At 46.5% G+C, this 18,144-nt stretch overlaps 1 protein-coding gene across 2 annotated transcripts in view; it reads right to left on the bottom strand.

The window, feature by feature from the left end:
- Nucleotides 1–18,144, bottom strand: part of PDZD2 (PDZ domain containing 2) — a 468,182-nt gene that overhangs the window by 298,355 nt on the left and 151,683 nt on the right. For both annotated transcript variants that reach the window (XM_054488616.1, XM_054488615.1), the window contains one exon: nucleotides 11,632–12,467. In XM_054488616.1, the coding sequence (XP_054344591.1) occupies nucleotides 11,632–12,107 (476 nt within the window). In that variant the 5' untranslated portion in view covers nucleotides 12,108–12,467. The remainder of the gene's footprint in view (nucleotides 1–11,631; nucleotides 12,468–18,144) is intronic.

Here is an 18,144-nt window from a genome sequence, read left to right as displayed (position 1 = left end):
CAGGCCTCCTTTCAGGAATATTTGTGAAGATACATTTGTGATTCCCAAGGTCAAAAGTTTCTTGATAAATCCCAGCCCCATTTAAACTGATCAACCTTATAGTCCGGCCTAAGGGCTGGGGAGACATGCACTTCAGCTATGGAACTAGCCCAGCCTTCCTCCCCAAAAGGAAATGGCTAAATTTAAGTCAAAGAGACATTGCACATGATAGAATCATCTTTCCTTTGGTGAACAAAGAGCCCTGAGGGATGAGTCAGCTGTTATACCATCACTGCAGCCCTGGCATCCAAGTTTCTGTGACTCAAAGATAAGAGATCCACACAGTTCAACATTGTTGCTCCATACAATTCAACATTGTTATTCCAAGTTATCAAAAAAGCCACTAGTAAGGCCAGGTCTGTAACACCAGCACTTTGGGAGGCCGAGGTGGGTGGATCACTTGAGGTCAGGAGTTCAAGACCAGCCTGGCCAACATGGTGAAGCCCTGTCTTTACTAAAAATACAAAAAATTAGCCGGGCATGGTGTGCACCTGTAGTCCCAGCTGCTTTGGAGCTAGAGGCAGAAGAATCGCTTGAACCCGGGAGGCGGAGGTTGAGCCAACCAAGATCGTGCCATTGTGCTCTGTCCAGCCTAGGCGACAGCAAGACTCTGTCTCAAAAAATTAAAAAATAAAAAGGCCACTAGTATCAGAGCTTCAGAACATTTTAAACAAACTCTCATCCTCAAAATCTTCGGAGAAAGATCACATCTCAAAGAAGAATCCCATGAAGAAATCTATATAACTGTTTAAAAGCTTTGTTTCATTTTACATTGTACAAGAGTTATATATTTGGGTCCTTAAATAGCAGATATTGCTGTCCTCCAGCAAGAGGTCACCTTTTGATATTGGTGCCCTCCAACACCAGAAGATGCGAGCACAAGTCTGTTCATTTCTGTACTTGGCAAACCCAGGTGGAACGCGAGTGAAGTTCACAGGAACGGCTCACCTGCGCATTGCAGTTGGTTACCTGCCTCTGCTTCCACAGTAACTAAGAGGCGGCCAAGGACCAAAACAGGTGCCAAAGCCTGAAGTTCAAAAATCTCTGGAGGCGGCCAGGTGCGGTGGCTCACGCCTGTAATCCCAGCACTTTGGGAGGCCAACGCGGGCGGATCACAAGGTCAGGAGATCGAGACCATCCTGGGTAACACAGTGAAACCCCGTCTCTACTAAAAAAAATACAAAAATTTAGCAAGGCGTGATGGTGGGCACCTGTAGTCCCAGCTACTCGGGAGGCTGAGGCAGGAGAATTGCATGGACCCAGGAGGCGGAGCTTGCAGTGAGTGGAGATCACGCCACTGCACTCCAGCCTGGGCGACAGAGCAAGACTCCGTCTCAAAAAAAAAAAAAAAAAATCTCTGGAGAAGAAAAAAAAAAGCCATTTGAGGGCATTTGGTGCTCAAAACGAGAGAATAAAAATGTTCATAACGTATTTAGTACCTGGACACAAAAGATAAAGTAGAAGTCAGGATTGCTGAAAATGGCCCAGGGGGTGCCTATAGATAGAAGGGTATGAAGTTGGACCAGTAACACTATAACCACACTGAGATGCTTTTATCTTTCTTCTCTGTATGGTTTACAATTACCATTACAATTCCCGAAAGTAGTGCTAAGAGTTTAAAATCAAGTGTCTTACATGGGTATTTGGGTTTTCCATCTTCCATGGCTCAAGTTAATCACCCAGGGGCTGTGCTGCCCCCATACAGAAAGGTTGTGACCAGGGTACCAGAGGAGGAGCAGGTCACTGGGATAAAATTAAAGAGCATCTCTGGATCTGGCTGGCTCTGAAACCTCCATCATCTTTAAATGATGGAAAGTCGCTCCTTTTATGGAATCTCTTCCCTCATAAAAACAAGTGGACCCTGAAAAGCAGCGGTGCATGTGGCTTTCAACAATGATCTGTGGGCTGCGACGGAGGGTGTGGCCACGTTTGCCAGTTTTCTGAAAAAACTCACCCCACTGGCCATTGTAGTGTTGGAAATTGTCTTGCTGCTCACGCTTTCCTTAAAAGGCTTCTGATTCCAGAACAGAGTTAGAGAAACTGGGGACAAATAACTCCCCTCTGTCATCCATCATGAAGAGCTTAGCACAGGCGGATTTCTCAGATCAGCTCCTCATTCATTAGTGCGACGCCTGAGGGCTGAGGCTGTGTGTATGAAGGGACTCGAATGGGGCACCTCCCAGGGCCACAGGAAAAAACACCAGTCACAGAGAGGAAAGGATAGCTCAGATGTTGCCATTCAAGAGAGAGCTCTGAAGGCCGAAAACATCAGCCAAACAGCACGGCGGTGAAACACACACACACGCAGCCTGTGAATAATAAACTGGACTGCGGCTCCCAGCACTTTCTCTCACTGTGCTCGATTTCAACCACAAGATGGCAGGCGATGGCCCTCAGATCCTCACAGCTTGTCAGATGGCACTCCCAAGAGGTGAGGAAAGCAAGCTCCCACTGTCCTCTCCAATGGCCATCGCCACACTCTTAGGAGGCAGCTATAAGCTACGCTCTTGTTGAGATGGAAGGTTCTAGATGTAACTATTCATTTTCAGAACAGGTAAAAACATAGATTTTCTATGTTTTTATGTAAATAATAAACTGTTAAAAAACCATCCTAATTTCATTAGTTATTTTTATTATTATTTTTTTTGAGATGGAGTCTTGCTCTGTTGCCCAGGCTGGAGTGCAGTGGTGTGATCTCGGCTCACTGCAACCTCCGCCTCCTGGTTCAAGCGATTCTCCTGCCTCAGCCTCCTGAGTAGCAGGGACTACAGGTGTGTGTGCCACCATGCCCAGCTAATTTTTTGTATTTTTAGTAGAGATGGAGTTTCACTATGTTGGCCAGGCTGGTCTCAAACTCCTGACCTCAAGTGATCCACCCGCCTCGGCCTCCCCAAGTGCTGGCATTACAGGCATGAGCCACTGTGCCCAGCCTCATTAGTTGTTATTTATGATGTTAAAGAAAACATTCTAGAATTTGAGTCAGAGGGCACGAATTCTAGGCGTCGCTCTTCTCTAAGATGATACTTGAACCCAGGAAACCACCTCCTGAAGCCTCAGTTTCCACTTTGGTACAGTGAGAAAACAGGACTTGGATGAACCCTGGGATACCTTCCAGAAACCAAGTCCTGGAGTGAAACAGCACATGGAGACAGCAGTCTGAAAGGAATGAAGCGGGTCACGAACAAACAGTCCGTAATGCTTCATTTACACTTCATCCTTGGGGAATGGGCTGTTCCACATGGCAGGTTTTCCACATAATTGAATTTTAAATGCTGAAACTTGTTTTTGTTTTAACTGGTAAGGGAAATCTTTCTAAAGTGTATTACATGCTTCTCTGGCTTTTTAAACAGCAAGCTGAGTATAATTTCACCTTTCCTTAATGTCTCTAAGTCATGATGATGACGACCTCTTACTATATATCCAGTCCTGCATAGAGCATCGGGCACCTTTGGGCATATTCAGGTAGGCAGGACTCTTTTGCTAAATGGCCCCAGAGACTATAGTATCAAGCTACAATTGGCAATTCTTTCTCTCTATCATCTCCTGCCTACATCACTACCTGCAGTCATTTCTCCAAGTAACACCTTCTAGCAGCCTCTTGACACTGTTTAAAATCTGCTATAATCCAGACAGAATTCAAGGTTGCCATGGGTAACCAGAGCCTAAGCTTGCAACAACCCTAAATTTAATTTTACATGCAAGTTCAAGGCAGCAGGTACTGTGCTGAAGGTGACTTCTGACCAGGGCTGACATTCCACTGGTCCTCACAGCATGTCATACTTCTGTACCAATTGGCCTGTCGCCCTGAGCCCCCCAGCCCCCTCCTGCCAGCCCAGCATCCTGGCCCCTCTTCTAGGACCACACAGACTTCTCACACTCCTGCAACTCAAAGGTGCCGTCGGGCCCTGCAGGCTCCGGGACCCGGTTCTTGCATGCACCAGCATCCCTTCCAAATGGTGGGTCCCCATGCCACGCCACTCGCTCAATATTGGAATGGACCCCAGTGTCTGGACCAAAGATTATTCTTTGTCTTCGCTGTGGAGTGAACAGGCAGAGTTTGAGGCTCTTCTCTCTCCCTCAAACTCAAAGGGCTTTTCTCAGGTGCACACTGTGCTCTGGGTCCAGGTTGCCTGAGGCTGACTGGGTGGGGTGTTACAAGTTACCTCTGGCTGAACATCTACCATGTGCCAGATGCTGTATTCAGTACATTAGGTAAATAATCTGTCATCCACTCAACAACCCTTTTAGGGAAATAGCAGCAACAGCCTGTGGCTGAGGTCACCTGCCCCCATCACACAGCCAATAAGTGGGTCCAGAAGCCAGACCTACCTCTCTCCGAGGCCCGTGTTCTTTGCACTGTGCTCTGCTCACGTTTACTAATGTACAACGATGGCCGGGTTGGTGGCTCATGCCTGTAATCCCAGCACCTTGGGAGGCTGAGACGGGTGGATCACCTGAGGTCAGAGGTTCAAGACCAGTCTGGCCAACATGGTGAAACCCCGTCTCTACTAAAAATACAAAAAATTAGCCAGGCGTGGTGGCAGGCACTTGCAATCCCAGCTACTCGGGAGGCTGAGGCAGCAGAAACCCTTAAACCCGGGAGGCGGAGGTTGCAGTGAGTCGAGATCGCACCATTGCACTCCAGCCTGGGCAACAAGAGTGAAACTCCATTTAAAAAAAAAAAAAAAAGACGCCCAAAGTTTACATTCTGCAAAAATGCGTTTTAAGTGAAAAGACTTTTACTTTTCAGAAAAGACATTTGTTTCTGTTTTGGTGTGTGGGTTTTGTTTTAATTAATTCCATATTTTGCGACCAATTTGGAACAATCTGTCCTTAGGGAACAGATCTGGTTTACTTATAGAAAGCTAAGGAGTGACTGGCATTACAAAGTATTCCCTTGTAGGAATGAATCTAGAAAACCTTCCCAGTTCTCCCTGCACCAAACAAGTAAGTAGAACATTCCAGAAGGTCCCCAGAGTGGATGTGATAGAGCTCACAAACAAAAACTTTCCTCGATGAGTTATCAGCTATGCCTTCAAGATGGGGCACGTGACATCAAACACCACGAATACCTCCCCTTCCCAGAAAGTTCTCTAGAAGTTCCCACCAGGAGAAAGCTGCTAACACTCAAAAGAAGGAAGGCTTCCCAGGATTACTAGGGATCAGGAGTGCCAGCCAGTGAAAAGGTACGAATCAGGAACAGGGTCTGTAATTTGGAGGCAGTCACAGGTTTAGGCTCTAAACCAGGTCTGGAGTACAGAAGTTCTGTCAAACCCATGGCCTTGAATTTTTTGTTCTTTCTCAAAGAACGGACATTCCAAATCGACCCTAAACTAATTTTTGAAATAAGCAAATCATGACCTTATCTTCCACATATTGTAACTGCTCCTTTCACACTTAACACACACATGGTTCTCAGAGTGTCCTCATCAAAAAACATCCACAGTGCTCTAAAGTGTCCAGTGTCAGGGAGGAAATCATCCAAAAGATGGACTCCTATAAGGTGACAGGGACAAAATGTCACTTGTACTAGTAGTTTTCTAGGGCGACCACAAACCAAGAGGCTTAAGCAACAGGGATTTACTGTGTCACAGTTCTAGAGGTGAGATGCTGGAGCTCAAGGTGTCAGCTGAGCCAAGCTCCCCTAGTTTGGAGAGGCTAGGAAAGGGTTTGTACCAAGCCTCTCTCCCAGCTTCTGGTCGTTCCTTGGCTTTCAGCAGCATAACTCCAATCACACATGGTGTTACTCCTGTGTTGAGTCTGTGTCCGAATTTGCCCTTTTTATAAAGACAACAGTTATCCTGGAATAGGGGCCAACCTACTCCGGTAGAATCACTTGAACCCAGTTCCATTGCAGGAACCAATTATTCCTGCAATGACCCTATTTCTAAATAAGGTCATATTCTGGGGGCTAGGACTTCAACATATGAATTTTGGGGGGACATAATTCAACCCATAACATCATCTAAGGTAGTTTTGAATTCAAAATCAAACTCCAGACAGGGAGCAGAAGAGACTGCAAGAGAGTACCTCACATGACACCTATATATGCTAGTGTGGACCATTTATCACGCTGGGAGGTAAGTTGGTGTGTTGACCCCTGAAACCCACTGCTTACAAGTAAGAGTGAACAGGCAACCATCAACCGGGGAACCATTTGCTGGGAGGCAGAGAGGTACACTGGGGTCTGTACAGAACTCTAATTTCTACTTACCACTTTTTAAGACAAAACTCACATAGGTAGGTGGGAAAATTTAGCACTGAAGGAAACAGTCAGTCACAAAGAGTGATAAGGAACATCTTGAGAACATCCAAAACACTTTCAACTCCCTACTACCTAAATTGCAAAGTGCTTCTAGTCCCCAAGCTCTGGCTAGAGCTAAGTTTGCCAAAAGGAGTCTATATTACAATTGGGCTTCCTTTTATTTATTTTGAGACAGAGTCTTGCTCTGTTGCCCAGGCTGGAGTGCAATGGCAGCACAATCTAGGCTCACTGCAACATCCACCTCCTGGGTTCAAGTGATTCTCCTGCCTAAGCCTCCCAAGTAGCTGGGATTACAGGCAGGCACCACCACACCTGGCTAATTTTTTGTATTTTTAGTAGAGGCAGGGTTTCGCCATGTTGGCCAGGCTGGTCTCAAACTCCTGACTTCAGGTGACCAACCCGCCTCAGCCTCCCAAAGTGCTGGGATTATAGGCATGAGCCACCATGCCTGGCCAGGCTTCCTTGTATAAGATGAGGCAGGGGGCTTGTTTTCCTTGTCAGTTTGTGCAGGTAGAAAAGAAACCTTATAGTTTGTTCTTCATATGTCATTTTCTTCCCTGGTGTCTGTGATTATACTGAGGAGGTATTTTGTGAAGATGTAAACCATCCATGAAATTATGCACCAGATCACACAAGGACCAAAGTACAGATCTGGTGCAGAAGTTGAGGTAGTATCGCACAAGGACCAAAGTACAGATCTGGTGCAGAAGTTGAGGTCGTACAACGCAGTGGTTAGGAATACAGACAATGGAGCCAGAAGGACTTGGGTTCAAATCTAGTTTTGCCTCTTACTTAGGTGACCGTGAGCAAGTGATATTCAGCCAAGGTTTCTCATCAAAGGCTGTCCTTTATGGAATTGTGGTCGCTATTAAATGAGACAGTGGCTGGCAGACAACCTCTACGGTAGAAACTGCTCAATAAATGGTACTTCTTGTGATTATTCAGGAGAACTAGGGAGTGAAAAATCAAGCTAGTCTGTCTTGTTAACTCCTTGATTGTTATGAGGCAATAGGAGCCCAGGACTTGAGGATTCCTTGCCTCATTACTTGATTCAATTTCAAGCTCTCTTTCATGAAGACCAAGCAATAGGTCTTGGCCTTCCCTTTCTCCTACCACTACATCTCAGTGGCTTCAGGATACACCCTCTTTCACCTGGCTTTTCATCGTCTAGCACACACACGGCTGCATCAACACAGAAAGGAACTTCAAAGCCATGACTGCTGACCACTAAATGAGATTTTACTTCCTCAGCTGTGGAAGGTTTCCAGAAGCCCAGCGTTTTCATTGTATGTTCTTATTTTCTGTATCCTTTTTTTTTTGGAGGCAGGGTCTTGCTGTGTTGCCCAGGCTGGAGTACAGTGGTACAAACATGGCTCACTGCAGCCTCAACCTCCTGGACTTAAGCAATCCTCCCACCTCAGCCTCTCAAGTAGCTGGGACTACAGGTGTGCACCACTATGCCCAGCTAATTAAAAATTTTTTTTTTTGTAGAGATGGGGACTTGCCATGTTGCCCAGGCTGGTCTTGAACCCCTGGGCTCAAGCAATCTTCCCATCTCGGCCTCCCAAAGTGCTGAAATTACAGGCGTGAGCTACCTTGCCCCTATTTTCTGTATTCTTGATGCTCTGACATTTGGAGTCTTGAACATCGACAGGCTGCCCCTCCCAGGAGTGGCTGATTCCTAGAAATAGCAAAGGACTCCCTTGTGAGTAGAGCTTTAACATACAAACCAACCAACCCAGAGCCATACCCAATTATCTCCTTTATCAAACTCACACACCAAGCCAATATTCTCCCTGCCTCAAATCACTCCAGGGCCAGATACCTGGACAACTAAGGACCATATAGTCTGGAGCCTACTGAAATTATTCAAACTATCCAATCCTAAGCACACTCAGCCACCTACCCTGCCTCCTCTGTTCCTTCCCATGAAAACCTCAATAAAGCCTATGGAGCTGGGTGCAGTGGCTCACACCTGTAATCCTAACACTTTTGGAGGCTAAGATGGGAGGATCACTTGAGGCCAGGAGTTTGAGGCCAGCCTGGGCAACACAGTAAGATACCATCTCTACAAAAAAAAAAAAAAAAAAAAAGCCAGATACAGTGGTGCACACCTGTAGACATAGTTAGTAGAGAGGCTAAGGTGGGAGGATCCTTTGAGCCCAAGAGTTCAAGGCTGCAGTGAACTATGATTGTGGCTCTGCACTCCAGCCTGAGTGATAAGAGTAAGATGCTGTCTGTAACAAAAAAATAAAAAAGAAAATAAAATAAAGGCTCTGGGCCATGCTCTCCTCTCTCTTCTCTGCCTCCTCACTGACCCCTGCACTTCCCTGTGTAGCCCTGTGTGGTGTGGCGTGCCTCCTGTTTCTACAGATCTGAGACTTTGTGACAGTCATTTCCATGTGTGCATCTTTTACCATACCTGATTAAAACAAATCTCAGGTATGTTATGGAACAGCCAGTTGTAACAATTACAAATCCCACTGGTCTATTTGCTGACATTTTCTCCTATTCCTATTTCCTAAGCTCCTCAGCTTCAGCTCTTTGAGTCCAGATACTAACAGGCCACACCCATCCAAGCATCTCTTTCAGAGTGCCCAGAAGTGGATTGGTGCAGTGGTGCACCGAATAGGACATTTGGCTGGGAGTCAGAGACGGAGCCTGAGCCTCGGCTCTGCCAGTTATCACTGTGGCATCCCAGGAACACCACTAAACCTCTATGGGCTTCTGGAACAATAACACTAGCCCAGATAGATAAAAAAGTGTTTCACAGATTCACCCCTAGTATTTTAGCATAGGCAGCTACAGTGAACCTCCCTCCCACCCCAATACCACCATCCCAACAAACTTACCCAGGGTCTCAAAGCTAGTTGCTAGAAGACCTTGGAGAGAACCTGGAATCCCAAACCCAGTCCACTGCTCCCTCCATCACGCCACATGTGATTCTTCTTCAGAGCTTCAATAAAGATTCTAGTTCTATGTTCCACCTCCTGTCATGACCCTGGCCCATCACCTTCTATTCTTCTTCATCTCTTTTCTTTGCAAAACTGGGCATCATCCTATCACTCCCCCAACAAGTAAATGAAAACATCAAGGAATCCTCCACTGGAAGCTGGAAAGTCATCTCATCCCAGGGGTAGATAGGTTTTTAGAGGCTGGGAAAGAAAACTTTGCCTCCTAAAGACTCCAGCAACCTCCCAAACACTCTCCATTATGGTAGTAATGATGATATTAATACATATAGACTACTACTTACTAGACATAGTGCTAAGCCCTTTGTATGTACTATTTAATCATTTAGTTATTGGCATCAATAGTCTTATGATTCCCATTTCACAGATGGGGAATCTGAGGCTAAGAGGTACAATTTTCCCAAGATCAACCAGCTAGTAAAGGGAACCCAAGGAGGCAGCCCCAGTTATGTTCTGGAGCTGGAGCTCCTGACTACTTCATCCTCCTGCTGGATGTCCCCTCCCTGATCTTCCTTCTACCTCTCTATCCAAATCAGCTTCTTTCCAACTAGATAGCTGCAAATGGTAGGGGCTCTTAGGGACTACTTTCAAAGGACTATCTCCAACTCCATGGCAATCTCCACTTCTAACCCTGGACCCAGCCTCCAGGAACCTGAGTTATTTTTCAACTCCTTGCAGCATCTTGAGCCTGGTGGTGGTCAGCCTTGCTCCTTTTCTGAGAACAATCTCTAATCCCAAATAAAATCATTTCATCCCTCCTTGAAAATGAGTGGCTTTTCCCAGTAGCGGCCAGTCAGGCACCTAGCCATTGGCTAAAAGCATCTCTGCAGTTGAAGGGGCAAACCAAAGGAAATACTGGTGAGAGTGTCTACTGCATAAGTCCTCACACCTGTGAGCCAGCTCTGTGCTACGTCCTTTCCATGTACTGGATCATTTGAATTTGGACCATGTTGTATGTGCCCAGTGACTACTTCTTGTTGACCCTCCACATCCAATCTCCATTCTTTTCCACCCTGCACTTTGCACCAGGGCACTGACACATATAGACAAATCAATGGACTCCCCTTCCCCTGGCTTCTGGCTGGTTTCCACTGATGGGAGGCTCTGACACTGGAGGGAGGATGAAGATTAAGGTCAAGGTATTTCTGCTCTGGTTGTCTCCTTGCAGAGTCTCCTTGGATGAGCTGTCTCCATCATCCAAAGGCAACTACATTTCTCAAGGTGGCCTTCTCTCCATGATTCTCTCCTTCTAGGACATAGGAGCCTTACTCCCAGAAGCCCCTAAAAGCTTGACAAAATTCATGGATCTCACTCAGAATATCCTCAAATTCTTTCCCAGTCTCTTTCCTATATACCTATCATTAAAACCCTGATGCGTAGTGAAGGGTTAACTCACCAGGGGTGGGGTATTGAGACCATGTGCATTCCAAAGAAAGGACTGGCTCCTGGGAGATAAGATCTACCCCCTTAGAATATCCCGCTTGACAAGAGTGTCTTTGTGTACCTGGGGGTATTTGGCCTTGCCAGAGAGTTTATGCTAAGAATGTGACTTACGGTGGAAGACTTGGGTCACGTGGCATTAGTTTGACCTCTGGAGGGACTGGAGAGGAGTAGCCAAAGTCAACCACACAGGTGCTCCATGCTTATATGACCCACCCCCAAGAAAAAACCTTGGACACCAAGATTTGAGTGAGTGTCCCTGGTTGGCGTCAAACATCATTGCTGGGAGAACTGAGCACCGTCTGCAAAACTCCACTGGGAGACACAACTGGAAGCTTGTGCCTGGTCTCCACGGACTCTACTCTCTGTGTCTTTTACATTTGCTGATGTTTATCTGTGTCCTTTCAGTGTAATGAACTGAAACTAGAAATATGACAGCTTTTCTGAGTTTGTGAGTCCTAGTTAATCACTGAACCTGAGAATGGTCTTGAGGCCCTTGGGGTCTTGTTCCCTGATTCACCTGGGAAACACCAAGACAGTCCAATAACTTAATATGGTGGTGGGTGGTCATGTGAGTAGAAAACAGAAATATGCTCGAGAGTATTCGATGCATTCAGATAAGATCAAAGTGGATCTTCCAGGGTGGGGCTTCTGGACTGTGAGTCTGGGAGCCTCATGGTTGCTGGGACTAAGGTGATATGGGACAGGCAGATGAAAACACATCCAAGACCCAACCTTTGGTGCTCCAGTTGAAGATGTGATGCTGCGTTGAATGGATGAGGGGGTTTAAATGAGACATTTCTTATGCCATCAGCTTCTTATTGGCAGGATTCATAAACCTCTGCAGCTGCAGATCTGGGAACCACTGGGTTCCCGTGTCCAGCCCCTGGGCCAGCAGGCATTCCCCCAACTTACCTGGCCCCACTGACATCAACTCCAACCATCAGCTGCCCATTCAGTGACAGGATCTCATCCCGCAGTCGGACCTTCCCACTCTTCCCTGCTGGGCTGTTCTTCCTCAGCTCTGTCACCCAGATGCAGCCCACATCCAGCACAGGACCCTGGTGGGTTTTCCTCTTCTTGCCCCCCCTGCGCTTTTCACCATAGTCCCCGAAAACAGGGATGTTCCCAAAACTCAGGCCCACAGTCTCTGTGTCCCCCAGCTCCTTGGTGAGGTACACAGTACAGATCTCCATTTCAGGGGGACTATGATCAGGTGGGACCGTACTCTCATCCACAGCAAAGTTCAGCTGGATGTACTCCTGCAGCTTCTGGATGGCCGCCTGGCAGAGCCGCTGCTCCGGCCCATCCCCACCTTCCCGCAGGCTGTTCTGCAGCCACTGGTAGAGGAGGGGGAGGTGCAACACGGCATTGTCCTGGGTGATGGGCATGGTGCTCACTCCCAGACACCAGCATCATGAGAGGTCTTGCTCCTGGGGGCCGGACCCCACAGGGCCCCATGTCCCCTGGGGTCCCTGGCCATCATCAGCTTTGCCTGTGTTCATGTTCAGGCTGGCAGATGAGCCTAGGGACACCTACTCGAGACTATGCTGTTTGCCTTGGCAGGAGGAAGCTAGGACCCGATTAGAACAACTGTGGAACAATGGTGCTGGAGTGCTCAATGAGGGAAGGAAGGAAGTGTCTAACAAGTCCCTGCCAGGTTCATTTCACAGCAGGACCCATGCAAATGACACAGGAATGGAGGATCCCTCCAGCAGTGGCCGTGTGTCCTTCCCTGGGCTCATTCACACCTGGGAGAGGAAGAGGAAAAAACAAAAAGCTCCAGTTACAACAGTGAGCCTTCTCACCTAGAAAACATAGCCTCCTGTGTTACAGAAGGACCACGTGTACTTTTCAGGCACCAAGCACAAACCCAGAAGCTAATGCTTCCCCATTCCCCCGTGTGGCTACCTCCATGCTGTATGGACACTCCCTTCTCTCAGACAGACGCCTCTGGAACACTGGCCTTCTCCAGGAAGTTTCTTAGATCAGCAGAGAAACCAGATGACTTGTGCCAAGACAACCCCCACCAACATACTATCAAACTCACACCCAACCAGGAGGCTGTGTGACAAGACCCCGTGGAAGGCTGTGGAAGGATCTGCATATATTTAAAATCTTACACTCCTAGAAAATGAAAATCTATGTTGATTTGCCTTGGTCAGCCCAGCTGTACACACAGGAAGGCTCTCCATTCCAGAAATCTGTTCTGACAACACTACCCAGAGAAGAAAGATCCGATCAACACCATGGAGAGATCCCGCCTCCGTCCCAGGGCAACACAATTCCTAAACTTCGCCATCCTGCAGATTCAGAGGGAAGTCCGGCTCTTTGCAGCCCAGGTTTTAGTATCCTCTCTCCATTTCCTTTGGTAAATGGTTAAAACTGACTTATTTTCAGGCCAACCTAAAAGCCATCCCCTCCAGAGAAATGTTTCTCCAAATGCCTGGGTGAGAAGACAGGTGCCTTCTTTGCCTTGCTTTTAAACACATTGAATACAGTGGTGACACCAGTCAGCAGACAGCAGGACCAGCGGCTCCCACCAGAGCTAAAGCCTCACACTCCCTCTGAATTCTGCACGGTGCCTGGTACATATTAGATCCCCAGTGAAAGGTTAATTCAATTCTACTGCCAACTCGCCTTCTCCACCAAAGAAAAATTTCACCTCCATTCTCCATAAACATAGAAAAGTGATCCCTTTCACGCTCTTCTCTGAACTTCACTTTCTCCCGGAGAAAGTCAATATAAACCGTGCCATCTAAGGTGGAAAACATTCTCCAGCCTTCTCAGGAAGTGATTTAACAAGGAATAATAATGCGTGGGAGAGGTGTCAGAAGCCATGTCAATAATAAATGACCTTATTACTCAGTAACCAAAAAGAAATTTCCAATATAGCATACTTTGAGTTTCCAAAGAACTTGAGTGCCAGCTATTAATTGGTTCCAAATAAATCAAAAGTTTAGCAAATATCATCTATATAATCACATGGTTGTTAAAAGAAATGCAAGGCTGGGCGCGGTGGCTCACGCCTGTAATCCCAGCACTTTGGGAGGGTGAGGCGGGAGGATCCCAAGGTCAGGAGTTCGAGACCAGTCTGGCCAACATGGTGAAACCCCATCTCTACTAAAAATACAAAAATTAGCTCGGTGTGGTGGCAGGCACCTATAATCCCAGGTGCCTGTAATCCCAGACAGGATTTCACCATGTTGGCCAGGCTGGTCACTGTCTTATTCATCAATATATTCACTACTCCAGCACAGCACCTACCACATCATAGACTCCCAATAATTTGTAAGACATTTTTAAAAGACCCTTTACATTACAATTTTAACAGCTTGTGATTCAGGATGTTAGTCACAGTTGAGATGGCTCCATACATATAAAAACAGTAAATATCAGGCTGGGCGCAGTGGCTCACGCCTGTAATCCCAGCACTTTGGGAGGCCGAGGCGGGCGGATCACAAGGTCAGGATATCGAGACCATCCTGGCTAACACAGTGAAAACCCGTCTCTACTGAAAAAAAAAAAAAAAAAAAAAAAAAAAAAAAATCAGCCGGGTGTGGTGGCGGGCGCCTGTGGTGCCAGCTACTCGGGAGTCTGAGGCAGGAGAACGGCGTGAACCCGGGAGGCGGAGCTTGCAGTGAGCCCAGATCTCGCCACTGCACTCCAGCCTGGGCGACAGAGCCAGACTCCGTCTCAAAAAAAAAACAAAAAACAAACAAACAAAAAAACTGTAAATATCTTGGGCAGGATGCTCTTTAAATAAGTCTGATTGAGGAAAACGAAACTGAAGAGTAGTAGGAAATGTTTTCCTGGTGTCAATTTGCACCCATTTGATTTATTCAGCAAGTATTTATCGAACATTTATCAAGTCCTTGAACTTGGCACTGGTTACATACCAGCAATAAGGCAAATTCCTTGCCCTGTAGGAATTCATACTCTAGTGGGGAGATACATAAATAAATGGAAATTAGTGTGTAATAGGTCTACGATAACACTCCCCTGCCCCTCCCCTCCCGTTTCGTGGGGGTGGTCCAGAGCTTGACATCTCACCCAAGCTGGGACAATCAGGGTTCTTCCCCGAGACCTCAGTACTGCGACTCTGAAAGAGTCCTAGTTTCTACCGTGTGGCAGGAGTCATAGCTTTTGAACTAACGAACTTTTGAACGATTCTATCTCCTGTGTGGATTGAGTAGCAAAGAAAGTCATTCTAAGAAATAGAAGTTGATCGGTGGCGGGCAGAGGCGCAGGACCGGGAGAGAGCGCCCCCTGGGTTCCCCACAGCTTTCCCGTCCTCACTTTCCGCCATCCTGGACAGGGCTGCATTGCTGCCCTCGCCCTAACCTGAAAGCCAGCATCGATCCTTATAATAAATTACATTGTAAAATTTTGACGACTTTAAAATGAAAGAAAAAAGGTAAAGCAAAATGAAACTAAACAAAACTTTAAGTGAAAATAAACTTTACCTTGAGTTGTTTTCCACTGTTTGCAACTGGAGTTGTTAATTACTACTTTGGAAGTGAGTGAAGCTGATTGGCTCAGCTCGGATCTGATATCCAATTACTGTTGGCCAAGAGGGTGGGGCCGCAGGATAGCAACAGGGCCACTGAGAGCCCAACCTCAGGCCCTAGAAGGGCGGGGCGGGGCGGGGCGGGGCGGGGCGGGGCGGGGGCGGGGCGGGGCGGGGCGGGGCGGGGGCGGGGGCGGGCAGGGAAGTAGTTTTCAGGAGAGGAAAATTTGTTGGAAATACACGGACACCCTCAAAGACACTTAGTCTTATTCTTACGTGTCCATGAGCTACACAGCCTTTCAATCCCATACCTATAATTGAGGGCTTTCCAGTAATCCTTCCAGTCCTTTATTCTATCAACCCATTTTCCTGGGATTTTTCTATAAGCAAGGGAAGTAGGAGCATCAATATCCACTTGGGATGATTTGAGATGATTCAGGGCATAAGGAAAGACAGACAATGTTGCAATACTATGAAAAGTGTGGTTCTTCCACAACATCCAATAAAACACTCCAGTGAGCAAAACATTGACTCAGGGAAGATACAGAACAGAAATCTGCAGTTACAAATACTGACCTCCCTGGATGGCTGGTCTGTGCAAAGGCCTACAAGCTTCCCATCTTGAAGATCAATCCATCTCAACAGTGAGCACAATTTTTGGACATGCAGGTTCACTGCAACAGCCCAGTCCATTTTTGTGTCTCATAAATAATTCTCCAATTAGATTCCCATCTCAAGCAAATAGCTGTGATAATTTAAATTAATTTTGAGTCGCTTGAAGCTGACAGCCTTAGCATTCAAAATAAATGCTTCTGTTACTGAGATAATTTACTGATATGGTGTTAAAATCTACCAACTTTCTTGGATCCTGTCTGAGCTAAACCATGCAGTCTCAGTAGGTAACATTACTCACAAGGGGGTGAAAATTAGTTGAGGGAGGCAAAAAAAGTCTCAGATGCTATAACGGTTAGCAGACCCCTCCTCCTCCTACCAAAGCTCAATCCTACCTGACAAAATCTTATTCCTTAGTATTTATTTTCTCATGTTACAGAGAACTTAAATTTAATTTTTCTCCAGGCAGGGATGCGAGGACAATAAAAGGGTTGAGAACCAATGAACTAACTGAAGCTAATCGTCTCCTATAGGCCTAGGGTCACCCAAAATTCAGAGCCTAGATCCTTAACGTGGCTGGGGGTATAAAAGGATCCTCTGGTTTATCTCGACCTTGCCTTAAAATCAGATTCACACCGGGCTGTCATGTACTAGCTCTCCCTTCCAGATGTCCTGGATTCTAGACATTCTCCTATTCTGACCTCTGCTAAATTCCAAGTTCTTCGACCTTCACCTAATCTTCCTATGCTCTTCTCACTTTTAGAAAATGCTATCATTTTAAAAGGAAACCAACTTTGTAAACACCTGCTATGTACCCACAAAAATAAAAAAAAAAAATTTAAAAAAAGAAACCAACTATGGGCCGGGCGTGGTGGTTCACGCCTATAATCCCAGAACTTTGGGAGGCCCAGGCGGGCAGATCACCTGAGGTCAGGAGTTCGAGAGCAGCCTGGCCAACATGGTGAAACCCCTGATCTCTACTAAACAAAATACAAAAAATTAGCCGGGCGTGGTGGTGGGCGCCCGTAGTCCCAGCTACTCGGGAGGCTGAGGCAGGAGAATGGCGTGAATCTGGGAGGCAGAGCTTGCAGTGAGCCGAGATCGCGCCACTGCACTCCAGCCTGGGTGACAGAGCAAGACTCCTCCATCTCAAAAAAAAAAGAAAAAAAAAAAGAAAGAAAGAAACCAACTATGATTAAATATCTACTATTAATTCATTCAACAAATGTTGACTGAGTGTCTATCATGTGCTGGGTCCTGAACAAAACAATGTCCCAGAAAGCTTCTTGAAGCCTGTGTTCTGAAGATGGTGAATTATTAAACAAATGCAAAATACTATGACGTCAGATGGTGACAGTACTGTGATGGTAACTATGGTAATGTCAGAGGATAGCGAGAAGGTGACATTTGAGAGACTGAAATTGTGCCCCAAAGAATTAAAGAAACCAATAACAGAAATTTTTGTGTTGGTAGGATGACAGATTTTTTTTAAAAAGAAGTAACTTGCTGAAACACTAAAACTCCCTGTACATGAGCTGTAAGAACTGGCAGAAATTGCTTCAAACTAATAGGGCCACCTGGAGTTTGCACAGAATGAGCACGCTGAAATCACAGCCTGAATTTCCACCACATTTCATACTAACTCTGCCCAAATTTGCACACATGACCCATGAGTTAGCACGAAGAGACAACTGTGTGTGCCCAAGGGACTTTCCAGACCTCCCGTTTCCTTCAACTTTCAATATAAAGCTTTTTAAAAAATTTTTGAGACAGTTTCACTCTGTTGCCCATGCTGGAGTGCAATGGTGCAATCTCGGCTCACTGCAACCTCCGCCTCCCGGGTTCAAGCGATTCTCAGCCTCAGTCTCCCCAGTAGCTGCGCTTACAGATGCAGGCCACCATGCCCAGTTAATTTTTTGTATTTTTAATAGAGATGGGGGTTTGTCATGTTGGCCAGGCTGGTCTCGAACTCCTGATCTCAAGTGATTCGCCTGCCACAGCCTCCCAAAGTGCTGGGATTACAGGCATGAGCCACTGCATCCAGCCATTATAAAGCTTTTCTAGTGCACGGGGCAGTCAGCCTCTCTTGCTCGAAAACAAGTCCTGAATGAAGTGAGACACTGAGCCACAAGAATATCTGTGGGAAGGTTGTTCTAGGCAGAGGGAACTGCAGGTGCAAAGGCCCTGAGGTAAAGACTTGCCTGGCTGCCCAAGGATGAAAGAGGACAGATGTAGCTACAGAAGAAATGAGGGGAAAGTGCCCCCACTGTGCTAGGAGCTTCCTTGTTTTCTTCTTCTGTCCCCCC

Source organism: Pongo pygmaeus, chromosome 4 (assembly GCF_028885625.2).
Source record: "Pongo pygmaeus isolate AG05252 chromosome 4, NHGRI_mPonPyg2-v2.0_pri, whole genome shotgun sequence".
Lineage (NCBI taxonomy): Eukaryota > Metazoa > Chordata > Mammalia > Primates > Hominidae > Pongo > Pongo pygmaeus.
Note: the sequence above shows the minus strand (reverse complement) of the source record. Positions and strands in the feature narration are given on the sequence as shown.